The sequence below is a fragment of the Miniopterus schreibersii genome, assembly GCF_964146895.1.
Source record: "Miniopterus schreibersii genome assembly, chromosome: 10".
NCBI classification, from domain to species: domain Eukaryota; kingdom Metazoa; phylum Chordata; class Mammalia; order Chiroptera; family Miniopteridae; genus Miniopterus; species Miniopterus schreibersii.
In genome coordinates this window covers 51,160,380-51,186,741 of record NC_138110.1, presented here as the reverse complement: position 1 = coordinate 51,186,741, position 26,362 = coordinate 51,160,380, and the positions used below count along the sequence as shown (strand labels likewise).

At 50.5% G+C, this 26,362-nt stretch overlaps 1 protein-coding gene across 3 annotated transcripts in view; it reads right to left on the bottom strand.

Annotated features, from left to right (window-relative positions):
- SULF2 (sulfatase 2) overlaps window positions 1-26,362 on the bottom strand; it is a 91,361-nt gene that overhangs the window by 56,014 nt on the left and 8,985 nt on the right. For all 3 annotated transcript variants that reach the window (XM_081149489.1, XM_081149488.1, XM_081149490.1), the window contains exon 2: window positions 12,283-12,558. In XM_081149489.1, the coding sequence (XP_081005615.1) occupies window positions 12,283-12,457 (175 nt within the window). In that variant the 5' untranslated portion in view covers window positions 12,458-12,558. The remainder of the gene's footprint in view (window positions 1-12,282; window positions 12,559-26,362) is intronic.

Here is a 26,362-nt window from a genome sequence, read left to right as displayed (position 1 = left end):
CATTGTTTACACATGTACTGGTTTACTTAATCCTCTCAACAGCCCATTTACCAGAAGAGGGAACTGGGTTCGGGGAGTTAAATGATGGTGAAGGTGGCAGAGCTGGGGAAGCAGGAAGTGAGGACTCAGATCCAGGCTTGTTTGCTGGGAGAGGTGGGTGCTGGGTGTCATGTTAGGAAATGTTCAGTTTATATCATGTGGGAGGTGGTGACACTGTACCAAGGAAGCGCACAGAGGTTCCTCTGCACTCAGTCAACTCTTGGCTACAGCAAGGCTCAGAACAGTCTCTGGACTGTAGGTATATCCAGTCCCCCAGTCATCCCCGAGGGGACTTGAGCTGGCACACCAGCAGTGAGAGCGGCACAGGGTCCCATCACCAACCACCAGGGACAGCAGTGGTGCGAGTGATTCCTGCTCGTTCCTGGTAAACTCCAGGAGAAAGTGTCCTTCACACCTGCACACCTTCTGTCTGACAGGGCGGGAACTGGCCGCCGCTGGGAGCTCGGGCGGGCGGCGGTGTTAGCTTATATTTGCTCAAATGATTTACTTTCCTCCCATTTGGGGCAAGGGACGCACGCTTCTCTCTCTCAGGGTAGTGGGATCCTGTTTTCGTTTTGTTTTAAACCACAGCTGTTTAAAATAAGTAAATAACAGTACAGGTGGCACACAGACATGGTGAAACAGTGGAAGGGTGAGGGCCGGCTGGCGTTTGGTAGCACTGGCTTGGTACAACCCAGTGCTGTCACTTCAAAGAAGTGTGAACAGACACTTCGGGTGCCACACCCAGAGCTGAGCTCCTGGTGTCACCCACCCCCTCGTGGCTCCTCCTACATTGCCTTCCCTTTCCTCCAGTTACTTAAGCAATAATCTGGGCTACTCCTTCGTCCCCTCTTTCCGTTCTCACATCCACTCCATCAGCAAAGCCTGTTGTTCTTCAAAGTAGATCCGCAACCAGAGCCTGTGGCCTCCCCTCTTGGATGGCGCTCACCTTCTCTCCTCTGAATCAGGTCAACTGCCTCCTGACTGGACTCTGACCAGAGTGCCCCCTCTCCTCAGCACCCTCCATGGCTCCCACTCACTCGAGAATAAAGTCCCCGTGGTCGCCCACAGGCTCTGCGGGACCCTGCAGCCCACTCCCCACCCATTCCGCAGCCAGGCTCACTCCCACCTCAGAGCCTTTGCCCATGTTTTTCCTCCTCCTTGAAACTCCTTGCCCTCAGCCCCCCCCCGGCCTGTGCCCTCTCACCCCCTTCTTGTCTCCACTCAAAAGCCGTCTTCTCAGTGAGGCCTTCCCTGCCCCACGGCCACAGTTTTACTCCCCCGCCCCGGAAACTTCACATCCACTTCCTTGTTTCACAATCTCAGCTCTGATGCACCATCTAACACACAATGTACTTTTACGTTTTTACGTATTTGTCTTGCTTGGCATCCCCCTGCAGCCCCAGATGTCAGCACCACGAGGGCCGCAGTTACTGACTGTGCCTCACAGCCCCAGCCTAGAACAGTGCCTGGCATACAGTAGATGCTCAATACGTATTTCTTGAAGAATGAATCCAGGGCAGTCCAGGCACAATCAGCCCTTTGCCTGCTCTTCACAAACAACGAAGACAAAGCAGGAAGAGCAGATGGGATGCCAGCCTCTCTAGGTCTCCAGAGGACGAAGCTGGCCGCCCACCCGACCTGTCAGACCCTCTGGAAAGCAGGGAGGCCGCCACCTGGTGAGTAATTCACCTGCCGTCAGCAGCCCCAAACGCTGCGCTGGCAAAAAGCAAACAGCCTGCAGGACTGTTTATTTTTAATGGGCTCAAAACCAGGGCCTCAAAGTGCTTATATCTCCACCCCACTCACTTCCGAGGAAGTAAGCCACTGGCGCTCTGGGCCAGTAGCTCCCTGTGCGTGCTCGCTGTGCGCCCTCGCCCGGCCCAAATAAGGCGGCTGAAGGAGAGCTCGTCAATCCGCTCCGAGAGCACAATGTAACAGCGCCGTGAAGTGACAGTGGCATCTGTGCATAAGCAGCACTACATGTTAAGCCTCCCCTTGGGGACAGTAACCTGCTTTATTAAAACTGCCATAGCGACGAGGCTCTGCCAAGCCACATCTGGAACACGAGAACATCCGATGGAATCTCCTTGCCGAGCACAGCCCCATGCAGACGGGCGGCCCTGGCGGGAGGGAGGGAAAACCTGGAACACGGGGCCACACAGAAATCAAAAGGCCAGTTTTCAATATTTTAAACAAAGCTGAGCCAGCCAACCCAAACTGATTTTGTCCAACATAAACCTGGGGACACGCAGACAAAAACAGACTCGGTTTCTTTCCGTGATCAAACCTTCCTACCTCGCTGGGCCAGGGGTGAAGTCACCCTGACACCTCTCTGTGAATCTAATGGGCCTGGGAAGCCCCACCCCTACCATGATGATGGCACTTAAATTTCAGTGCCCAAACCACTCGCCTGCCAGGAACATGGCATTTCCCCCATGACGCCCATTTGCCCACCCACGTTGTGATGGCTTTTTTTTTGGGTCTCTCCATGCACCGCCTGCGCTATTATTTATTTGATATTTTGCTTTAAAGCGACTTTAAAAAATAAACTTGAATCTCAACCCAAGTGACTGTGAAATCCTGGATTTGAAGTGTTAACGATATATTTTTTGATGTGTATCAGAATAAGTTCATAAGCAGTAAAATCAGTGTTATTTTGACCTGTTACCTGAGATGATCTCATGAATTACCTGGACATTTTAGGAGCTGCTGAGTTAATTTTCCCTTATAAAGGTCTGGGTCAGAGTAATCGCTACCTATGGGGATTTAGCAGGTGCTGGGGGCATTCAAGATTCGAAACATGACCCAGTTTTTGCCATTCCTGGGGCTTAGGTGGCTCAAATCCACTTCCTGCCCTGGAGGCCTGTGTCAGGTGGGAGCAGATGCACCCTGCAGCCCTCCCACATAAACTCCTATGGCACCCAACCTTGATGGCACAGGGGCACTGGTTTTGATGGGTAACTAAGGAGACGATGCCTTTTGATGTTTGTTTTCTTAAAATTATATGTAAGTAATTAGAGTCTGGGATGTAAGGCCCTCCTTGGGGAAGTAGTGAGGGTGGGACACGGGGAAAAATAAAGCCTGTGTCTAAACACAACTGTCTCTCACCTGGACTGTTGCAGAATCCCAATTGAGAAAAAAATAGGTAAAGCCTTTAGTTCAATGCTTGGCATACAGGAAGCACCTAATGCACGTTAGCTTTGAAAAATTTTCATTATTGTGGCTCCCAATTAAAGTCTAACACACAGCTCACAGACTGAGGGCCTCTGGACAGAATCTTGTCTGCACGTGTGTTTGGTTTTTAGGTCTGCTCGAAAAAGTGTTTAAAAAAAGTTTGAATGAATTGCTAACTTTGTATTTTTAATCGGGAGATTTCACATTGATCTAGGTTTCAGGCTTTGCTTAAAAAATACAAAGATCTGGCCTTGAAGGGCCAACACGTGGGTTTAAGCAAAGCTGGCTTTAGAAGGGCCCCATCCGGTTCTCCTTGGCACCCACCATGCCCACTTCCCTCATTTGCAACACTTGCCTGGCCCCGTAGGCACTTAGTTTGCAACCTTTAGCTGATTCTGTTCCAGCTGAAGGGACTAGCTAAGTAAACCTGCAAAGTAACACTTCCTGTGGCCCAGAGACCCAGAAAGAACAGGCTTGAAGAGGGAGGAGAGAGGCTGTGGGTCTGAGTCAAGGTTGGAACAGAACCTTGACCTGGACAGGTGGGGTAGGGTGGAAGTCCCTGAGCTCAGGCCACAGGTGAGAAAGCACCTGTGTCCCACACTGTCCTCCAGCCACTGTGTCCACCCACCAAGCTGGAATTCATGTGGCAGCCCTCATCTGGTCCTCAAGTGCCCCTGGAATGCCCACAATGTGACTGGATCAGGTTGTGAGCTGCCTGCCCATGGGATTCCTCTTTAACAGCCATCAGACCCCAACAGAACAGCTCTGTCCCTAGCAGGAGGGTGAGAGAAAGGCCCAGGGGACAAACAGCAGCAAGCCAAGGCCACATCTGAGCAAAAGGACTCCATAGTTTCCCTAGCTCTGGACTGGAGCCTGCTCACTGTTGTCTGTTGGCAACAATTCAGAATAATGACACTGGATTCCTGGGACCTACTTCTCAAATGCGATTTCCTCACAATGGTGGCAAAAGGGATACCATTCCTGATTCTTGGACGTTACAAAATAAAGTCAAATGTAATTTCTGTATTTAGCTATGAAAAGCTAAGGCTCAAAATTGGTTCTTAAACCCAAATGAATTAAGCAGATGTCGAAGAGGCAGTATTGGAATTTCATTAATGAACATTGGGCTGTCAGAGAGCTCATGAAGTTAATTTTTTTCTCCTCTGCCTTCTGCTGGCTCTGGTTGCAGAAGCTTCAGGGAGAAAATTCTAATAAAGTCATTCTCCATGGAGGGGAGGTGGCAGAGGGACCCTAGGAGAGGGCAGGTCACCCTCATAATCAATGGCATTCAGCAATCATTGGTCATTTCCTCCCTGAGAAGCTCCACCCAGAAATGTTCTTTTCACTTGTAATTATATGCACTTCCATTTGCAGAGGCTATTTATTCAACCATGAGGGCTCTCCAGTGTGCTTTCCCATTTTTCAGGGTGGGCTACACAGAGCCAGTCACCTAGCCCCTTCTCCTGGTGGGTGATGTTGGCAAAGCAGCTTGAGTGTGTCGTAAGCTTGAAAACCCGTCCGTCCTCCCCCAGTCTCCCATCTCTGTAAATGGCACCACCATCTGCCCAGCAGCTCAGCCAAAACCCTGGGAGTCATCCTCGATTCTCCGCCCTCCTCCCACTTGCAATCCATCAGCAAGTTCTGCCCGCCAGACCTTCAAAAGAGAACCTGCTTCCTCCACCCCTCTCCCTCTGGGAGCCCACAGCATCTCCCACCGGGACAACTGGTCTCCCCCATTCTACTCTTGTCTCTGGGCCACCCCCTTTCCACCCGCAGCCAGATGGGCCCCTGAAAACATGAATCGTGTGCACCTGACCTGCTCAGAAAAGTTCAGCGACTTTCTACTGGCCTCGTGCCATCTCCCTTTGCCCTCGCCCCCAGCATGCTGCTGCTCGCTCCCTAGGTCCTGCTGGCTGTCCTTCCTGCCACGCATCTCCCGCCCTTTTCCTTCTGCCTGAGATGCTCCTCCCCAGTTTCCATGTGAACGATGACTCCTCACAGTGCAGGCAGAGCCCGTTGTGTGACATGGCCCCTGCTAGGGGCACTGCCCCTCACAGGGCCCCTTGCTCTTGATCTCTGCTGTGGCCAAGACCCTGGGCTGCCCACCAATATCTGTTTCCCCTTCTCAACAGGTCCTGATTTTAATCTTCAATCACTTAGCTAGGAAACTAGGTTTCTCAGTCTCTCTTGTAGCTACATGTGGAAGTGGTCCTCCCTGGCCTTCCAGATCCTCCCTCTGCCCAGCTGTCCAGCCCAGGGAGCTGGCCTGGATGAACTGCACCCACAAGTGACTTTACTCTCTGGGTTTGGGCTAGGTATGGCCAATGGGGGGCTTGGTAGATCAGCGAGAGGTGAACTGAGGTCGCGTACAGATCCCTCCATCTCCCTGTGGTGTCAACAGAGGGTGACAGCTCCTGTTGGGTGGCTCTTTGTGTCTCCAGTTTCCAGTAACCATTCACTCATCTCATCCCCTTAGTCTTGGGTGGGGATGAACCCACTGCTACCTAACCAACCTTGGGTGCTGCACTCTCAGTGGTGGTTTCCACACACTTGCTTGCACCTTAGCGAAAACTAGTGAAACCCTCCTTGAATAGCCCAAGTTTCTTGTGTGCCCCACATTTCTGGCTGAGACTGTGTGGCTAAGTAAATCAGCTCTGTCCATGTTGTATGTGATGTCTGGGATGAGGTCCTTAAAAGGAGCTGACTCAACTTGAAGGTCCATGCTTTTGCCCTTCTGGTTTTTCCTTCTTCCTGCCTGGAATGTGGCTGTGATAGATGGAGCTCAAGCAGCCATTCTGAATCACAAGGAGACCTCGAAGTTGGAAGCCATGCAATAAACACGGTAGAACAGAAAGGGGGAGGAGGAGCTGGGGTCTCTGATAACCTTGAAGCCACTGTGCCAGCCCTGAACTGCCAACTTCCAGATATTTTTATGTGAGTGAGAAGCAAAATTCTATCTTGTTTAAGCCACTGCTATTTTATATTTTCTTTTACATGCAGCTGAACTTAATCCCGATATACTTAGCTTCTAGAATTTGAGTGATTTCCCAAGTGTTGCTGAATTGAAAAAAGTGTCTTGTAGGAATGTGCTTGGCAAGTTGAACACCAGGGTGGGACCAAATGAGCCTCTTCTTCCCGAGATAACCTGCATCGACATGTTTTTCTGACTCTAATGAGCAGCGGCAGGAATGTCAGGAGCTGATATCTCAGAGAGGCTGAGTTGGAAGTTACCACCGATCTGGTGTCCGGAATCTGGGCACACTGTCCTGGGCATCCAGCCACTTGGCCCCTGCAAAGTACCCAACCTTGCAATTTAGAATTGATTTCTGGCTATCAGTCTGCAGCTCAGGGTGTGGTTTCCTTGTGTTCACAGATGGAAATGAAAAACAAGTGCCTGGCCAGAAACCCTCCCAGGCCTTTCTCTCGAAAGCCAGTCTCTCCTACAAGCAGCCCTTCTGGCTGGGGGCCTGCAAATTTTTAGGATCACAGACCTCTCTGAGAATCTACTGAGCATCTCCGACCCCGTAAAGCCCAAACAGGCAAACAATCTGCATGCAATCCCCACTCTCCCCTGCTCCAGGCCTATCCAGGCCTGGGACTCTCTCCTGAACTTCTGACTCCGAAGGCTGGCTGCCTTGGATGGCTCCTCTTGGCAGTTCACAGGCATCTGCAATTTATCAGGTCCCCACCACAGCTTTTCCCATTTCCATAAACAGAAAATCCCTCCTTGCAGGTGTCTGGGTCAAAATCTTGGGAGTTATTCTTGACTCTTCTCCCACTCCACATCTGCCTCATCAGCCTGTCTTATCAGCTCCACCCTCTATGTGCAGCACCTGACTCCTTTCCCCACTCTGGTCTGAGCCTCCATCATCTCTCCTGCCTGGACCATTGCAGTGGACTCCTCACTTCCTCCTGTCTTCATGCTCACACTGCTCTGCCACTCAGGTCTCTTGGCTGCTCTGTGAACCTGCTTCTGCCTCAGGGCCTTCACGTCCACTGTTCCCTCTGCTGGAATGCTCTTCCCCAGGGGACTTCCCCTGACTGGCTCCCTTACTTTCTTTGCCTTCTCCGTGAGGCTGCCCTACATAAAATCACAACTCTCCCTTTCCCCTCCCCTCTCTCCTTGCTGGCTTCCCTTCCTCTCTTTATTCTTCGCACCATTTTTCACTATCTTATGCACCACATACTTTAAATATATTTTCTGTTAACTCTTGCCCTAGAACATAAGCTCCATAAGACCAGAGATTTTGCCTATTTTGTTTGTTGGGATTGTAGGTGCACAATAAACACCTGTGAAGGAACGAACCCAGTCCACCCTCTGAGCACCTCGCTTCAGAGACAGCCTGTTAAGGGTGCTGTGGGCATCTCCCGGACTTGACTGCTCACCAGTCGTTCTGCCTCCTGTGGTACCAGCTCCTGACTTCTCCCTTAGGGAGTCACCCCTACTCCCCTGCTAGTCCTCATGCCAGCCTTGTGGGAGGCAGCATCTTGCTGAAATGTCAAAACACTGCTGTGCTCATTGTACTGGGTTTGGCAGTGACCTTTTCCTGAAGGCAATGGATACTGGGTTTTCATTTACAATCATAATTTAGAGCTTCCTTTTAAAAGAATATTTAAGTCTCAAGAAGTAAGTCCAGTTAAAGAAAATTTCAAATAATAGAACAGATGGCCCTGGGATGCGGCAAATACGCCCTCGCCCCAGGCGGGGCCGACGTCTAGCTCACCTCGGCGTCTCAGAGCCTGCCCGCGCCCCCGAGCTCACCAAAGGACTGTCTGGATCGAGTTAAAGCGGTTCAGCTTGGCACAGTCTCCCGGCGCACGGGCTCTCTCACCGAAGGCCGCATGCGCACAAGACCCTGGCTTCCATGTGCTGCTTCCTCTCCCGCCTACTGGTGAAGCAGCCCAGCGAGGACCCTGCTGGTCTCTGAAGGTCACCCAACCCAGGGACTTGCCCAATGGCTTTGAAAATGTATTGATAATTGAGGCCACTTATTGACTGATAGGCCCTGGGACCAGTTCCCTTGGGCATTTGACGCTTCTGAGCGACAACGCAGGGAGGTGTGTCAAAAGCATGCAGGGAAAGGAAAAATGGATAGCCCCCCCCCCCCGCCTTGCAATTAGGGAACAGGACGTGGAGCCCCTGTTCTGTGCTGTGCCCGCACCAGTTCCCTCAACCAGACCCTAATTAGGACAGATGGCTATTTTCCACCCTGGGACTGGAAGAAAGCCTGGAATTATCTTAGTTTTGAAGTCTCCAGCCCCAAGAACCATCGGAACTGCCGCACGGATGAGCAGAAAATAGCAGATGATAAATTTTTTAGGACCACCCTCTGCGTGCCAGTTGTCGCAGACTGTGAGATAATGGGCTGGCCTTTTTGGGAACATGCATTATTGATCTGGGTCTGTCTAGTGGTTTATAAAAAGCCCCTACCCCCCAACCACCTTCCTATCCCTCACCTCCTGGAAGAAGACAGCCTCCTTCAAAAGCCAGTTCTGCCACTGGAGGGGCTGGCTCGTTAGTGGAAGGGAAGACAAGCAGGCACCGATCTACGCACATTAGTGCCAGGGGTGGGAGCTGACAGATGCCACAGAACACCAGGGCCCTAAACCTACTACGCACCATATCCGCTTTCTGAAATTTACCTTTCAGAAACACTTATCTTTGGGTATGCAAAGATGTGTGTATAAGACACTGTTGGCAATGGCATTTGTACCTGTGAAAACTAACAAACACACTAACAATCTAGAAATAATAGCCACCCCAGGAGACTGGTTAAGCAGCACAGTGGTTAAGGCCATGGGCTCTGGGTTCAAATCCTGTTTAGCCATGTTCTAGCTGTGTGACCCGGGTAAGTAACTTCATTTCTCTGTGCCTCAGTCTCTCTATCTATAAAATAAAGAGAATGAATGTATTTTAAGTAAGCCATGGTTCCCTTTGCTCTCCTCTCTCCATGTCCTCAGTACACCCACAGCTCCTTTCCCAATATCTGCGTATTCTATTGGTTTTGAGAGTCACAGGGGCAAACTTACAATCAGATTCTGACACGAGGCTTAGTTAGATCACGTTGCTGCAGCCAAAATGGGTTGTTCCTACAAATGGGTATTCAGTCACTCACCCTGGTTCAGGCCAAAAATTCAGGAGCCATCTCGAGGTCCTCTTCCTTACCCCCCACCTCTTACCCACTCATCATCGTCTCACCCCTTCTACTGCTCGGTTCCGGTCCCAGCTTCCATCACCACCTGCCCAGTTACTGCACTGGCCTCCGAATGGCTGTCCCTGTCTCTGCTCGTGTTCTCTGCAATCTAATTTCAACATAACAGAGGGATTCCGCTGGAACCTAAGGTAGGTCACGTCCCCCCCTGCCCCCCGCCCCCTTGCTTAAGGTCCCAATCCATGTCTCTTTCAGTAAGAGTAAAACCCAAAATCCTCACCATGACCACAGGCCCCCCACGACCTGGTCCCAGTCAACTCCTGGCCTTGTGTCTGTCCATTTATCCCCCGGCTAACTCCACTGCCGCTCACAGCCATTTTTCCTGCCTCTACCCACCAAGCTCGTTTCTAACTCGGTATCTTTGCCTTTTCTGTTCTACCTGGAACAGCCCTTTCCCAGTCCTGACGCTCCCAGGACAGTGCACCGCACAGAGTAGATGCTTAATAGATACCTGGTGAGTGCACGAATGAACGTCCGGGGTGCCTTGAATTCCCAGGCATAACTAGATCAAAATAGCTCGAGGGGCCCCATGAGGCAAGACCAAGGTGCTCTGAAGTCCACGTGCTCTCTGCAAAATTCTGCCAGAAACAACACCCACTTCCCTATGGCCACAGTCTGTAGATGCCCCACGGTTATCAAATGCAACTCATGATAAATGGTGCCGGGGAGATAGGGATCATGTGTGTCAATCTGTCAATAACAGCTCTGGGCTCTGATTACTTCCTGGCTGCATATTCTCTTTGCACTGATAAGCTCCTTGAGAAAAATCTATACTTGTGATCATTAATATAAATCATTACAAGGAGTGACTTGGGTTTATATAAATCACCCTTTCTTGGCAGTTAGAAGACTGATTCATGTTTTTAATAATGGATCCGAAAAGGGTGTAGATTTGCAGTTGGATCTTCAACACAATCTTACATTTGGTTGCAAAGGCTTACCCATTAACCCTCTAAATTTGATTGCCACTGGTGATATTCGGTTGTCCTTTGAGAGTGGGCAGAGGCTAAAAGGCAACCCCTCACCTGGCGACTACAATTGCTTCTTACCACAACCCAAGAGAGCCTCCAAGATCTGGCTGCATCCTCTCCCCAGTCTCATTTCCTACACCCCTCTCCCAGGTTTCAGCCACTTCCTTCTCCTAAGTCTTGCCTCAGGGCCTTTGCACATGCTATTCCCTCTGCTTAGAAGGCTTCCCCCAGATATTTACAATAAAGAGTAGTATTGATGATAAGGGAAATCTAATTTATAGGCGAAGGAAAGTGTGCAAGGCTCGTGTGCTGTCCAGAACGTCCCCACAAGCCACAAATGGCTACTGGGCACCTGAAAGGTGACTAGTCCTAATTGAGATGTGTCCTAAGCATAAAATACATGCCAGATTTTGAAAACAATATAAAAAACGTAAAATGTCTCATTAATGATTTTTTATATTGATTACATGTTGAGATGATAATAACTTGGATAGAGTAGGCTAAACAGAATGTTATTAAAATTAATTTCACCAGTTGTTGTTTTTTACTTTCTAAAAAATGTAGCAATTAGAAAATTTTACATTACTTATGTCATTTGCATTTGTGGAGGGCATATAATTCTATAGGGCAGCGCTGGTTTAGGGTTTAATGTGGAGAAATGGAACCCACAAAATCAGTAAATTCAATAGTGAGAAGACACAAGGTAAGGAGAAAGAAGGCTTCTATTTGGGAGAGCCTCTGAGATGAGCTGGAAATATAAATGGAGTTTGAGCCAGGGGAACAGAAGGTCCAAGTGAGACTTTCTGGAGGCCTCACTCTTGGTGGCCTCATTTATAGGGTATCCTTCTCATGCAAATGAAGCCACCCAGAGCTTGGGTGGAGGAGTCTATGGTCTTGCTTAGGAGGGCAGGGAGGAGTCCGGATGGTTTAGACAGTGAACAAAGGATGTGGCCCAGGGTGGCTTGAGTGGGGAATAAAGGGAAGGTGCAGAGGCCTTGAGCTGCAGAAGCCCTTGGACACAGCAGCTGGGAGTTCTTGCCGTGCCTGCCACCAGTGTAAATGATCTAAACCTAGGCAAGGGCCCCTGTCCTCACCTGCGCTACCTGGAGCCCACAGTGCTGCGTGGGGAGGAAGCTCAAGATCAGAGCCGGCCAAGCTCATCCTCCTGAGGCATCATCTTTCTGAACTGGGTCAGGTCACTGCCAATAGGGACGGCTTCCTGCCCCTGGATGCCACCCAGGAAAGCTGAGCCCACCCACAGCTGTGGAGATGGGTGGAGCAGGGGTCCACACATATATGTGTGTGTTCGTATGCAAGGGAGGGCCGGTTCCTTCTTTTGTTCAGTGTCAGCTCAAACATTCCCTCCTCGGAGAGCCCCTCCCTGATTACCAATCCAAAGCAGCTCCAACCACCAGCCCATCCAGCACAGAGCCCTCATCAGTTTCACAGGAGCATTTCTCCTTCTTGAAATTATTTTATGTGTAAACTTGTAGTTGTCCTGAGGATCTGTGTCCCTCACTCTATGAGAGCAGGCACTGTGCCTTTCTTACTCATTACTGAAGTTCCAGGTCCTAGAATAATGCCTGGCACATGGCAGATACTCAACAGAAATCAGATGAAAATACGAATTGGTCTTAACATGCCTTCTTCATAAGACTTTGGAGAAATCCAAGAAGGGTTTTGCAGAAGGATAAGGCTGGAGACCCCTAACCTTGAGGACCTAGCTGCGAATCCACAGATGTAGGGCAACCCCTGTGACTTGGCTAAATCCACTAGAAGTGAATTCTACAGGTTGACATGAGCATCTTGCATCAGGAGCCTTGGCCCCAGCAGATGGCCCTGGTGACCCCGGGGAGATGCCACCTGCTGACCAGGGTGCTTACCGAGCTCGACGTCCTGGTCGTCCGTGAGCACCAGGATGATGTTGGGGCGGATGTTTCTGCGGTCCCTCTGAAACCTGCCTTTCAGGCGGTGGTGCGACAGGAAGGCGGAGCTCTCGCTCAGCAGAGGGAGAACAGATGCGGAGAGCAAGCACAGCAGGAGGCCGGGGCGGGCCATTTTCTGTTTCTGCTGATCCGTGGCTTCTTGCAGGAGGCAGGAGTCTGCAGTTGCGTCTGGTGGGCTCGTTTCTTTGCCCTGTTCCCTCTCTGCTCACGGATCTAAAGTAGCAGAGAAAGAATCGTGTCAATCTTTACGTACCAGCTGCTCAGACTTGCATAGTGACACGAACGGTGGCCTCTGACGTGGATGACGGCAGTTTATCTGATCGGGGCCGGCTCTAGCAGAACATCTAACTCGGAGCAAGTGACCAAAAAAGTATTTGCAATTCGCTCAGGTGATAGGCTGGTAGGGAAGACTTCAGTGACCACTTCTGCAGCCAGAATTGTCCCCTGGACCAGCACGTGTCTGGATGTGTTGGTGGCAGCTCAAGTCCCAAATCAGATGATCAGCCTGCCACTGAACCATGCAACCACTTCCATGGACAAATCAGCCCCCCAAGAAAGGAAAAGAAGAAGCCTGCTTTGGGGGGATAGATATTTCTGGCCATTTCTTCTCAGCGGGCACTGCAGAAGATGCAGGGGGGAGGGGCTGCAGCCCGGCACCCAGGCAGCATGTGGCTCAGGGAGGGGTCTGGACAGCAGGGCGGCAATGGCGTCCATCACCTTTGGGCTGGACGACTCCCCATGTTTCAGTCTCAACTCCATCACTCACCAGCTCGGTTTCCCCATCAGTAAGCCAGTGGGGAACATGGGGAGACATGGCTGTTACAAGAACCCAACCCCGTCGGGATGTGTGTAAAGGCTCCCAGAGCTGGGCAAGTTATTCATACTAGTTTTAAGTTGTAGAATAAACAAAATGACAGAACTGCACATTCCACTGTGACCTCAGCCACCCCCCATCCCACCACACCCCAGATCAGATCACATGCAAAGGTCAGGGAGAGGAGGTGGGAGGGCGCAGACTGGCTCAGGCAGTCTCTGCTCTCCCCCTGCTCTTTGGTCTCTGCGGTCAGTTTTCTACTTCTTGAGGAAATGAGCCTTCAAGTCTTGTTCAGATATAGACTTTTGGACTCATTTATTTAAGGAGGGAGAGGGAGAGGGAGAGAGAGCAAAAAGACTTGCTGAGAGGAAACCAAACTCAGAGTCAGGCTGAGTCACCATCCTTGTGACCTGGAAGGACCACGGGGAACCGCACCCCAAAGTCAAGGCACAGGGAACTCGGCGAGGGCCCCAGTTTTTGCAGAGTGGAGTGTGTTGCCTTCATCATCTCTCCTAGGGATTGCAAAAGCCTCTTAAGGGGTCTCCCCTGCCTCCACCCCGCCTCCTTTCCATTAACCCCAGGGCAGGGTGTGAATTTCTGAAAATTCAAATCAGATCATATCACTCACTGAGGGAGGCGCTCACAGCACAAAATTGAAGGGACACTCACTCCAGGTTGTACAAGTTCAAGGCGCTTATCTCACCTTAGTCCCAGTCCTGTCACTTACCTGCTCAGACTCTCCCCTGGCTTCTCATGGCTCAGGCACTATGACGCAAACTCCCTACCAGGGTCACCAGGGCTCATGTGATCCAGCCCCTGCCCCCCTCTCCCCCTTCTCAACTGCTCACCAGTCCCACTGGCTCCTTTCTGTTGCTTGGACAAGTCAGGCTTGTTCCTGCCCCAGGGCCTTTGCACTTGCTCTTCCTTAAACCTGGAAGAGTCTTTCTCCAGATTTTGTATGATGTGCTCATTCACCTCTGATGAGCCTTGGCACAAATGTCACCTTCTCGGAGAGGCTGCCCTGACTGCCTACTGAAGGTGGTGTCTCCACCAGAGGCACTCTCTGTATTGCATAACCTTTTTTTATTTCCCTCATAATCCCTACTACAACCTACAATTGTCTTATTTATTGCCCAGTTCTCCCCACTGAAGGGTCAGCTCCACAAGGGCAGGAAGTGGGCCTGTGTTAATCACAGCTTGGTCCCCGGCACCTAGGACCATGCTTGTCACATAGCACGCCAAATACATATTCAGATAAATAAAGAAGCAGAGGTTTGGTTAAGGTCCTCTGAGCTCTGCAGAGTCAGGGATGCTGGGCTCGGCAGGGCTGCATGATAACCTGGGTCCAGAGGCTCAGAGATCTCTGTCAGCGACGCCCTCCCCATCACCCTTCCTGAGTCACCAGGAGGAACTGGCTACTCTGAGTTCTCTGGGCATGATGTGGTTGAAAAGACCCCAGGAAGGGTCCAGGGGTGGGCTGATCGTTGTGTCCCCTGATCCATTCTCCATCCTGCTGGGTGCCCCAGGAAGCAGAGCTCTGCAGGCTGCATCTCTGGCTACCTGCTGGCTCCACCAGTGGAAACCCTGCTGGGAGGCTGAAGGGGGGAGGAGGTGGGCAATCAGCCTACTCACTCTCCCTGCTCCCTCTCCAGCACGCGGTGGCTCCCAGTCCCTTTGTCTCTCTAGTCTGGCCACAGCTGCAGTCAGGGCCTCTCCCAGCTCCAGCTTTCCCCCAGCTCTAGGTGTCTGTCCCTCCTCTTGGCCCTCTGAGCCTGGGGTAGTCATGGCTCCCCTCCCTTGCTAGTGCCTGGGAGCTGCACCATTCCTTGTCTGCTCCCTTATCCCCAACCCACCTCTGAAAACAGTGCCTTCAACTCCCTCTCTCTAGGGGAGCTGGGTAGGCTCCACACAGGGCCCCCCTCCCCAGGAGCCTCTGACAGGACATCACTTTATCAGGGCAGCTGACTGAGAACCGTGAGTTCCATGGGTCTGGAGGGCAAGCACTGACTTCCATCTTCAACCCCAGAGTGTGCTGAAACACATCTCTCAGCCAGAGCCCCCGTATCCACTGTGTACTGAGCACCTGCTTTGTGCCATGTTGGGTGCCAGTTAAGACACGGAGTTACTTGCTGGGTGACCCTGGGCAAGCAACTTAAAAACACCTCTGTGCCTCAGTTTCCTCATCTATAAAATGGGTGTAAGGGGTTAAGGAGTTAACACGGAGTGTTGAGACTAGTTGTGCCTGGCACATGGTATTAACGGGAACACATCACTGACAGTGTGAGCTCTTATTGGATTATTATTATTAATGCAGCTGGGTTGTGCGTCAGGCACTCTGTTCGCAGCATCTCAGTCAATCCCCACACCCACTGTCTCACACAGGTACATACTATCCCCATTTTACAGCTGAGAACAACTGAGCTTAATCACTGTCCCATGATCACCCAGAGAGAAAATGGCAGAGACAGGGTTTGGCTCTGCTCTCCCTGCTCAGCCTGGGCCTCTCACCACTAATCTCACATATCCCAGCTTCTCCCACTCAAGTGCCACAGCCCCGATTTCTGCCCTTTCTGCACAACCCTTCCATTATTTCCTTCACATGCTTCTTTAAATGACCTCTTTTGAAAATAAAAATACAAATATATGTTTCTGGAAAAGGAAACTTTGTATTCAAGGAAAAAACAGAAAATCAGCAAACTTTCCTTGTAAAACTAACCACAAAAAGTCAAAGAAAACAGATACAGTGTTATTGGGTCGAACAGCATCTAGTTCATGTTGAAGGCTCCAAGGCCAGCCCTGTGCTCCCCTATTCTTGAACTTGCCGTCTCTCTCTTTAAGGGAGATTAGAAGATGTTAAAGGAGTCAAAGCATATTAGCACCATCTCTCCTGGAGGTAATGGGAGGCTTCAAAGGGGTGAAAAGCAGACAAGCTCTAGCCATCTAACGGGTCCCTGAATTACCCCAGATAATGGGGTCCTCAAATCATGTTATGGGCCCATGTCCCCCCTGGGGAAACACACCAGGATGCTTTGTGCTTTGCACACCCATTAAAATCCACATTCATACTCCTTCATGTAGACCCTGAGGGATAAAATATAGAGAGAATTGCCAAAGGATGCCCTACAAACAGCAACTCTCTTATACAAGAAACAATAATAGCAAATGTTTATTGGGAGCTTGCAATACTCCAGCTCCTGCTGTAAGCATTTTACACTCACCAACTCATTTCATCCGCACCTCCACCCATTGATATTATACCCATTTTATGAATGAGGAAGCTGAGGCCCAGAGAGTGAAAAACACTTTCCCATGATCACATGGCTCAATAAGTGTCAGAGAATGAGTCTGGCTTGAGTCAGCCTGCTCAATCAGAACCTCCTTGAAGGAGACCTCTGGGCAAGTTCCTAAGTCTCCCAGCTTAAGTTTCCTTATTTGCTAAACCAAGAGGTAGGTGGCCACCAGGTGCCCCCCGATGGTCTTTCCGGCTCTGAGCCTGTGATGTGAGGTCCATGGGAGCTGGGAGCTGCAGCCTTTATTGGGAGCCCTGGGCCAGATGGTGGGTGGAGCTGGGAATGTGTTCTGCGTTGGTCTTCTTAGCAACACCCCCTCCCCCCTTCCTGGGCAGCTATAACCCACCAGCCAGGACGCTCCTGCTCTGGATGGAAGTCAAAGCTCTGTGGCCAGAGACAGGAGAACAGGAGCTAATTATTTCATCAGATCAAGTCATCAATGGGTCGATTTTTGATGAATTCCCGGGCTCAGACTTCCCCTGGCCTTGTGCCAGCCTCTCTCCAGATGCCGAAGGAATCAATTAAAAACGACACAGGGGATTCTGCCTCCATTTTTCTCCTTCTTGGTAAAAGATTCAAAGTAGCTGAACCGAGAGAGGATCTGGTGAACCAGTACAGCTGACCGACGCTCTGTCCGTCTCACGGACACCTCCTCTCATTCCACCAGCTCGTGGCAGGGCCCATCCAGCTCCTTCCCTTCACCCGGTGTTTTCTCAGAGACCTTCTTCCTGGACCAGGATGATGTCTCTGGGAATGCCTAATGTCCCAAGCATTCAGAAACACCACCCCGGCTTCTGGATATATCTGCCCATCTGCAGAAAGGAGCAGGTCTTAGGGTGACCGGCAACCCCCAGGCCTGTCTGGAAAGACCCAGATAGCTATTTTCCTCTGAGGATCCCCAAATCCAACCAGAATAGCCGAGAGGAGTTTGGGAATGATCAGGCAGTTGAGGGGGGTGGGAGAGGAAGTGGCCAGAGGCAGAACAAGGCATTGACCAGACAGGAGAACTCACATGGGAAGTGAGAAGAAAGGAAACTGTGGGGTGTGCAGAGATGACATGTGCTGAGGCCAAAGCCTCTGCCATAGACTGGGAGACCCTCCTAGGTGGTCCAGAGAGCCTGGCCACTTCTGTCTTCATTTACTTTTACAAATACTTGTTTAGGGGCAAGTATGTGTGAGGCAGTGTCAGGTGGTAGGATAACCCTGTCCGGGTTGTAACAGCCTCCTAATTGGTTTCCCTGCTTCCACCCTCACCTCCTTCTATCAAGCAGCCAGAAGGATCCTGTTAAAAGAGGCTGTCTTCCTCCCCTGCAAAGCTTTCAAGGGCTCCCATCTCATGCAGAATAAAGCCCCCAAACCCTCCAAAAGGCGTACAAGATCCTACACAGTTGGCTCCATCCCCTCTGCCTTCACCACCTTTTACTTTCCCCCTTGCCCACGCAAGCCTCCATGCTATTCCTCAAACATGCCACCCTAGGGCCTTTGCACGTGTTGTTCCCACTGTCTGAAGCCTTCATCTAGGTGTCTTCATGGCCCTTTCCTCACCTCCTTGAGGTTAAAATTGAAATCTCGCCCCTCCCGAGTGGCACTTACCACTTCTGACTAGATATCTTATTTCTTTGTGGGTTTCCTGGACTAAAACATTAGCTCCCCAAGGGTAGAGATTTTCGTCAGCTTTGTTCATATCTGCATCCCCAACACCTAAAACAGCACTTAAGATGTAGCAGACACCCAAGATATTTACTGACTCAGCAAAGAATTTCCTCCCTCCTGGTCACAGTGCTGTAGTTGTGGTTGGGGGCAATGACACTCCCTTATTCTGATTATGTGCAGCTTGAACAGAGGGTGCAACATGTGACTCAGGTAGAGACAATCAGCACCTTCCATCTCTCTAGCTCCAGCGACTGACCCAGAGGTAGACATGTGACTCAGGCCTGGCCAACCAGAGGGAGGCGAGAAATTATAGAGCGGAGTGCTGGGTGCTAGGAAAGGGTGAGCGCAGCCTGGGCACCAACTGGAGCCTGAGAGGGGACGCTGGTGACACCAGGCTGAACCAAGATGCACCCTGTAGCCAGCCACAGGCTCAAACAAGTGCCCCTTGTTGCTTAAGCTTGTCTAAATCGGGGCTGTCATTTGCAAAAGGAAGCACCCAGATTTACACAATAAACTCCTGAAAACAATACGGGTGAAGAAAAACTAAAATTTATGGTGTGTTTATCTTGGGCCCTGCCCTATTTTCAGCACTTTTCCCGTGTTAACTCATGTCACCGTTACAACAACATCATGAGTTGCAGATGAGCAAGCTGAGGCGTGGAGAGGTCTGACCCCACCACTCTAACAGCTGAATACCGTCCCCTGACCCCACCCTCACCATCCTCTCTCCATGCTTCCTTGCACCCTGAGAAGTTAACTTGGATGGACCACATTAAGGGGCTCTGTACTCTCTGGCTCCTGGTAGGGTTTGGCCAAGGGGAATACCAGGGGAGGGGGGAATGGGAAGAGAGAGGGGCCCGAGAACTTCCCAGATGCTCTCCTTGCCCCATTACTAGGAAATGACCACATCCCTCCATTGCTTTCCTGAAGGCTGCAACTCCTGTGGGCGGCCCTCTACAGGTTCCAGCAAATGCTGCCTGCTGTCCCCAGCCCCAGGGATCTGTGTTACTCATTTTCTTACACTCTGCTCACACCTTTGTTGGAGGGCACCATCTGTTTCCTGCACCACTGATACAGCACAGCTGAGATTTGCACCCAGACGTTCTGACCCCAGAGACCTCTCGACTCCTATGCTCACTTGGAAAGTGATGAGTGATACAAGAGGTTGAAGTTAAGTGTGTTGCACAAACAGGAAGAAGAAGGGGGAACTGCTGGCCTGGGGGCAATCAGGGAGGGCTGCCTGGAGGAGTCTTTACAGAGCAGAGTTTGAGAAGTCTGAGAGGAACAAAGGTCTGAAGAACCCACAGGATTGGGGTAGACCCTGAAGAAGCAGGTGGAGTACAGGGTGCTTCAGGGAGGGGAAATTGCCTGAGAAATTAGGCAGAGTGGGAGGGGTGGAAATGTGTGGTCCTGAACCTCACAAGCCCAGAAGTTGTCTAGACAGAGGATGACACACGCACATCTGTTAAACCTTACACTCCCCTGGAGTCTCCCCTTTTTCCTGGCCACAGGGTTTTTTCAGCCTTCTCTCCTCTCCAGGGCTGTCAAAGAGAGGACGGGAGCTCCTGTAACCTACAGGTGACGAACTCATCTCCTGTGCCCAGGTCCAGGGTGTCTGGTGCTTGAACAGACTCTCCATGTCTGTTCTTGAAATTTTAGCTGGAGGCAGAGAGCCAAGTCAGCTTTCAAGAGCAAGACGGGACCAGAAAAGGGTCCTTCGGAGGAAGGAAGATGATACCAGGTTTCAAGACAAGGGCTCAGGACCTGGAAAGGAAATTAGGACATAAAGAGAAGGGCATAAGAACCTAGTAGCCCACATAACCATGCAACAAGAAATTCTCAAAGGCCTACTGTGTGCCAGGTACAGTTCTTGGCGCTGTAGGTCAAATAGCGAAAAAAAAAGTCCCTGCCCTCATGGAGACAACAGAGCTATGGAATGGAATGTACTTGGGTCTTGACAACATTGGAGACCTGGATCCAGCTAAGCCTGAAATGGGATTTATCTCTGGCTTCTTTGTTCATTTCTTTGCAGCAATATTCTTCTATGTCCTTCAACAAATTTTGTTTTTAGGTCAACTTTCTCAACACTTTGACCCTTTAGGGACATGAGTCAAATTCTCTTTTTTAAATAGGTCACTCCGAGTAGCTTTCCCTGTCACTTGCAACTGAATGAGCCCAAATGGTAGAGCAAGCTGGAGGCAGTGTGTTGACTCAGGTTGCATCCCAGCCACCTTCTGCCTCTGTATAGAGACATCTGACAACACAGCTTTTGAGTCCTAGGACTGTGCCCAACTCTAGGCCTTATCAAAGGCAAACTTCCCTCATTCTTATTTGTTAACTGATAAAAGGAAGGAAGTGCAGAGAAGTAGAAGGAATGTGGGCGTGGGAGTCATGACTTCTGGTCCTGATTCAGCCTCAGTTTCCTCCTTTGCCAAGAAAAACAGGCTATTCCCTGGGCATGGCCTTCAAGTTTGGGATGGGTGAAGTCTGACAGGTGGAGAGAGCCTTCCCTGGCCTCCCTCCCTGAGGCAGGCCTCCCTCTGTTACTCCTGGCCTGGATCCCAGGTTTATTCTCTTCAGAGCACTCATCACAGCTTGCAATTCCTTGATGCGTACTTCTGTTCGGGTTTCTACTTTGTGGGGGGTTGTTGTTCCCACTGGAAGCCCCACATGGGTAGGGACTGTTTCTTTCTAACCCCTCAGCCCCAGCCCCTGGTGCAGCCTGGGTCCTAATTCTCCCAGTCAACAAATATTTACGGAGCACCTACTATGCACAGGCCCTAGGCTCATGCCGAGGATCCAGAAATCACAATTTTTCATGGATCAGGCACCCAAATAAATTACAGGCACATAAGATGATGAGTCTTAAGGAGATGATGCAAGAGAAGGGGGCTGAAGTTCTAGTGGGAGGAAGGTTGCAATTATAAAGGGGGATCAGAAAAGGCCTCTCTCGAAGATGACATTGGGCAGAGTCCTGAAGGAGGTGAAGGAATGTGCCTTGCAGATATTTAGGGAAACAGTGTTCCAGGCATAGGGAAAAGCAAGTGCAAATGTCCTGAGGTAGGAACGTGCCTGGGTGTTTGAGGAACATAAAGTGGGCAAGCATGGCAGAGTGGAGCTGAGTCAGGAGAAGGCTAACATTCTATTGGTTTCAAGCAACTCACAAACTGGACCAGGTTCAAGGAGGGGCACAGACCCCCACCTCTCAACAGGGGAGTGTCCAGGTCACACTGGAGGTGAGGATGTGGGGTAGCCTGTGGTCGTCTTGGAAAACACAGTGGGCCTGGCCAAGTCACAGAAGCCTGGGCACGGCAGGGGGTGAGAGCCTGAAGGCTGTCCCCTTGCACACCACCCCTGCTGGGAAGTGAAACTCCATGTGTCAGATTTGGTCTGTCTGCCTCCAACAAGCTTCCGAGTTTGTGCCCATACCCATTTCGCAGATCCCCACCTGGGGGACCTGAGGGCTGCACCAACCCTACTCCTCCTTTTATGACAAAAGAGGTTACATCAATGGGTCATTTGCAGAAGGTTCTGAAGGGAGCAGAGAGGTGAACAGAAAGGCTTACCCTGGATGTGGAAGCTACAGCAACAACCTTCCCCCCTTTATTTCAGAGAACGCCGTTTCATCATATCTGCATTGAGAACATTTCTTTATTCTCACTTAAGAAAACCCCACAAAATCAAAACCCTGAAACTTCCCTTTTCCTTGTTCTTAAGTAGAAAGGAAGTCACTGAATCAGCCAAACTTCCCCCAGGCCTTCCCTGCTGATGTGTGAAATGATGCTCTTAGGCTCTGCCCTTTGGCCCTGTGAGCTCAGGGCCACTGTGGACAGAGAAGCCACCCGGGAGGGGAAGCTGCTGTCCAGTTTCATCAGGTGGCTGCTAGCTTGTCTATGGTGGTTGACTTAAACTGGGGGGAAGGGGTGCCAGGCCAGGGCTCCAGGGCCAGGTTTGGGAGGGACGGTCACAAGGCCTGGCTGGGCAGGAAAGGTGCAAACAGCTCCCAACCTGCTAGAGCTCGGCCTGAGACAATGCGGCTTCTCCTGCGGCTTCTTGTCTGGCCCAGAACCAACTGCTGGGACTTTACAGGCAGCTCCCAGGAAGTTCCCAGTGGCAGGGGCTTCTGTTGTGAAGCCAAGGGTCTGCTCTGAGAGGGGTGACATGACCTACTTTTGCCCACGCATGCCATCCCTATGTCGTGGGCTCGGAAGTTCTGCTTGTCACCTGCATTCCCACTGGTGCCAGGTTTAGCTTTCATTCACTCCCTTTCTTATTTCAGTCAATTTATTGACAAAGGAAAGTTTCTTCTTCAAGCACCACTTGCCCTAAACCAGGGTCTCTCAACTTGGCACTAGTGACATTTGGGGCCAGGTCATTCTCTGCTGGGTGGGTCATCCTGTGCATTGTAGGGTGTTCAGCAGTATTCCTGGTCTCTACCTGTTATACGCAAATTAGCACCCACACCCAACTGTGACAATTCAAAATGTCTCCAGACATTGCCAATAGTCCCTAGGGGGCAAAACAGCCCCCTGTGAGAACCACTGCTATACATGGATAGTGACACTAAGAAACAAATCTGCAATGACCTTGTGGTTCAATTCTTGCTTGCCAAGGGCACTGAGCTTTTTCTTACAAGGAGAGCAGGCCTCCTTGAAGACCAGGAAGGAGGGGTTAATGGGACTCCCTCCTTGATGTTAGAGGGTTTGAAAGAGAGCAGAAAAGGGAGTGACCTGCTCATTGAGATTCAAAGTCATTTACAACCCATAAATAATTTACAATCCCAGTGATTCTGGGAGCTGGCTTTGCCCCCTAGAAAGAGGACCACCCCTTAATCCAGACAATGGACTGGGTCCCTGAAGGCCAGAGAGCTGGCCCAAGGCCTGGGTTCATAAGAAGTCTGATGTTGTTTGGTCACCTTTGGAGAGAGACACCTGTCTGTAGTGGCATCTGTCTAAAGTGGGGACACAAACTTAAACGCCTGCAGGGCCGGGCAGAAGAATTAAATGAGTGATGTGGCCTGGATTTAGGGGAATGGGGGTGGGGGAGTGGGGACTGGACCACCCTGGAGACACAGTTTCCAAAATGAAACATTCAAGACATTTTAAATACTGAGCAGGCCAAACAAAACTCCTCTGGAGTTAGGCTGGGGGACTATTTGCAGCCTTTCAAAGCCATCTGATCTTTTCTGAGCAACTACTCTGTGTCAGGTGCTATGACGGATGCTGGTTAACGGCAGTGAATGTAAGGCAGACCTGGCCTCTGTCCTCAAGGAGCTGACATTCTGGTGGGGAAGACAGATAATTAACAAATGAAGATGAATTTCAGATTTTCTTAAGAGCTTTGAGGGAAATTATCAAATTATAGGATAGGGAGTAAAATGGGAGAGGCCTCTAGGAGGAGGTGATATTTGAGCTGAGAATGGAAGTGGGCTGAGAAGTCAGTCGTGGGTGAAATGCTTTCTAAGCAAAGGAAAAAGCAGTGCAAAGGCCCTGTGGTGGAAATGAGCTTGGTCTCTTTGAAGAACATAATAAAGATCAGTATGGCAGGAGGAGGGCGCAGGAGGGGCAGCCTGGCACAGGTGAGGCTGGACACCGCCTTCCCCCAGCCCATGCCTGCCAGGTAGGCCACACCTGCTGTCATTTCTGGGTGTTTAGGGGAAATGGGAATCAGATAAAGAAATTCCCACTTCTGTTCTTTGTTCTTTTGTCTTAGCTGTGGACAAAAGCTTCCCTGGCAGCAAGTTACAAAGTTATTTCTGCAAAAGGCCTTTGGCCAAAAGCAATAAAGTTGGACCTGAACAGAGTCACTATTCACGCCTAACTGTGGGCTGGTTCCCAGCACAGAATGCCTGTGCCAGGACTGACAATTCCAGTCACACCCCCTCCCCATTCTTAACCTCACACTCTCGCAGTGCTGTTTCTCCCCACAGAACACATATTTATGTTTCCAGAGATTGTAGTTTCCTCCGAGAAGAACGTAAAAGGGATAAAAGGCTATTTTGACTGGCCGGTATGAATAATCCAATTATTTCTTCCTTTCCACCCAATCCACAGCGCCATCCTCCCCGTCATGTCCCTGCTATTAGCAGATAGCTTCTCATTAGCTCACCTTGGAAACGGTCTGCCGCTTACAATTATTTGAGAAGCTTGTACTCATAGGCGGGGAGGGAGTCTGAAGCTACTTTGACCAAATAACCCACTAAATTTAGAGATGTGAGTCGAGAGAATTTGGAATGACAGGTCCATTTCCAACCCTGGCATGCTGTGCAATCTAATTAGCAGCTGGAAACAGACCATCAAGTGGGGGCACAGCCGTGGGTCAGAGGTGCTCTTCAAGCTCGGGTCAGTGTCTGCAACTGGTGGTGTCACCGCTGCTGGGGGCCTCGCTGGGTGTCTCCAGGTGTACTGTGTGCACAGGTGCACAGTGGCTGGAGGGGGGGAGTGAGAGCTGGGCTGCCGGTGTCTGTGGTGGGATGAGGTCTGGGCAGGCAGGGGCACACCCATTGTGCCAGCTTCTCCCTCATTGCCATGTCTGCTCTTCCTTCCAGGTGTCAGCTCAGATCATCCCCATCCCTCAGGTGAGGATGCTGAGGTGTGGCAGAGATTCTGGGAGCTGGCTTTGCCCCATAAAGTGAAGAGGGCTCCCAGACCCCCAGCAGTACCTGAGCTATGGGGCCACTGTCCTTGAAGAGCTGCCATACAGGTTTGGGCATCTGACTGACACTAGACTTTTAAAAATTCATTCATTCACTCATTCATTCATTCTGCCATCCACCCACCCATCCTCCATTCATTCATTCATTTAAAAATGTTCACTGCTCATCCTGAGGCAGAGTCGTTTATTCAGGGGCGATGTAGAGCTTTCTAACTCTTTTTGTCTGTCCCTTATCCGATCCCCTTCTTTTGACAACAACATCCCAATTTCCTTTGGAGGACTATCTCCCCTGCCAAGATGCCTTACCTTCTCTTGCCACGTGACTATGTGACCAAAGTTGGCCAATCAGACTCTCACTGGGGCCCTGACTCTCAAATGGAGTGTCAAGGGCAGAAGGAAAAAGCAGGGGTGCACCTGTCCCATTGGAACCCTGGAGACTGCCAGCAACTCCTGCTCTGAGCTCCCTAGAACTTCCTAAGCCAAAGTCTTAGGACGGTCTGGAAGCTTTCATTTTTTGCAGGCTTCATAGTCAGGCTACCCAGAGATCCCCATACTGTGAGGAAGCACAAGCAGATGTGAGAAAAGGCCATGTGGAGGAGAATAGAGCCAGTTAGCTGATGGCCCCAACTGAGCTCCAGTATTGTGACCAGCATTAGTGGCCAGCCGTATGAGCAGAGCCATTTAGGACCTTTCAGCTGATATCACATGAAGCAGGAGAACCCCCTGGCAATCCACAGAATCATTAGAAATAAACTGTTGATGCTTTAAACCATGGAGTTGGGGGTGACCTATTGCACAGCAGAAACAAAACCAAAGAACCCCTAATGACACTGATTAGAGCCCATTCCTCCAACTGGAATGCCACCTATGACCTAAGACGAGCCAACATTTTTGGTCCCCTGGGGCCAATGGCTTTAATCAGGTGAACACTTAGAAGTGCACATCATTCATTCATTCTTTCAGTCACTGACTCAACTCACCACCACACCAAGCATTGATGGCACAAACTTAAGGCCCTGTTCTAGCAGGGCCATTACACACAGTCCCTCAGTCTCCTCAATCATGAAAATAATAGGCCCTGCTTAAAGAGGCTGTTGTGATGATTAAATAAAGTCAATGATATTAGACTCTATTGTTATCATAAACAGAATTGCAATGCATTGTCCTTAGAAATGTGGCCATTTGTTGTGAACAGCATGTTAGAGATGGTGTGTTTGAGAGGTGATTAGGTCATGAGGGTGGAGCCCTCACGAATGGGATTAGTGCCCTTATAAAAAAGACCCCAAATCTCCCTCACCCCTCTGTCATGTGAGGACACATCTAGCAAGAAGGTGGCATCTATGAACCAGGAAGCGGGCTCTCGCTGGACACTGAATCTGCTGCCACCTTCACCTCCCTAGCCTCCAGGAGTGTGAGAAATAAGTCTGTTGTTCATAAGCCCCCCAGTGTCTGGTATTCCGTTACAGCAGCCTGAAGGGACTAGGACACCCTGCACCACGGGATATTATTACACGTTCACCTGAGCCGGCACTCAGGACGCTGCCTGGCAGGTGGACAGTGCTCAGTAAATGTGAGTGTCAGGAGTGTGGGTTGGGGAGGCGAGATG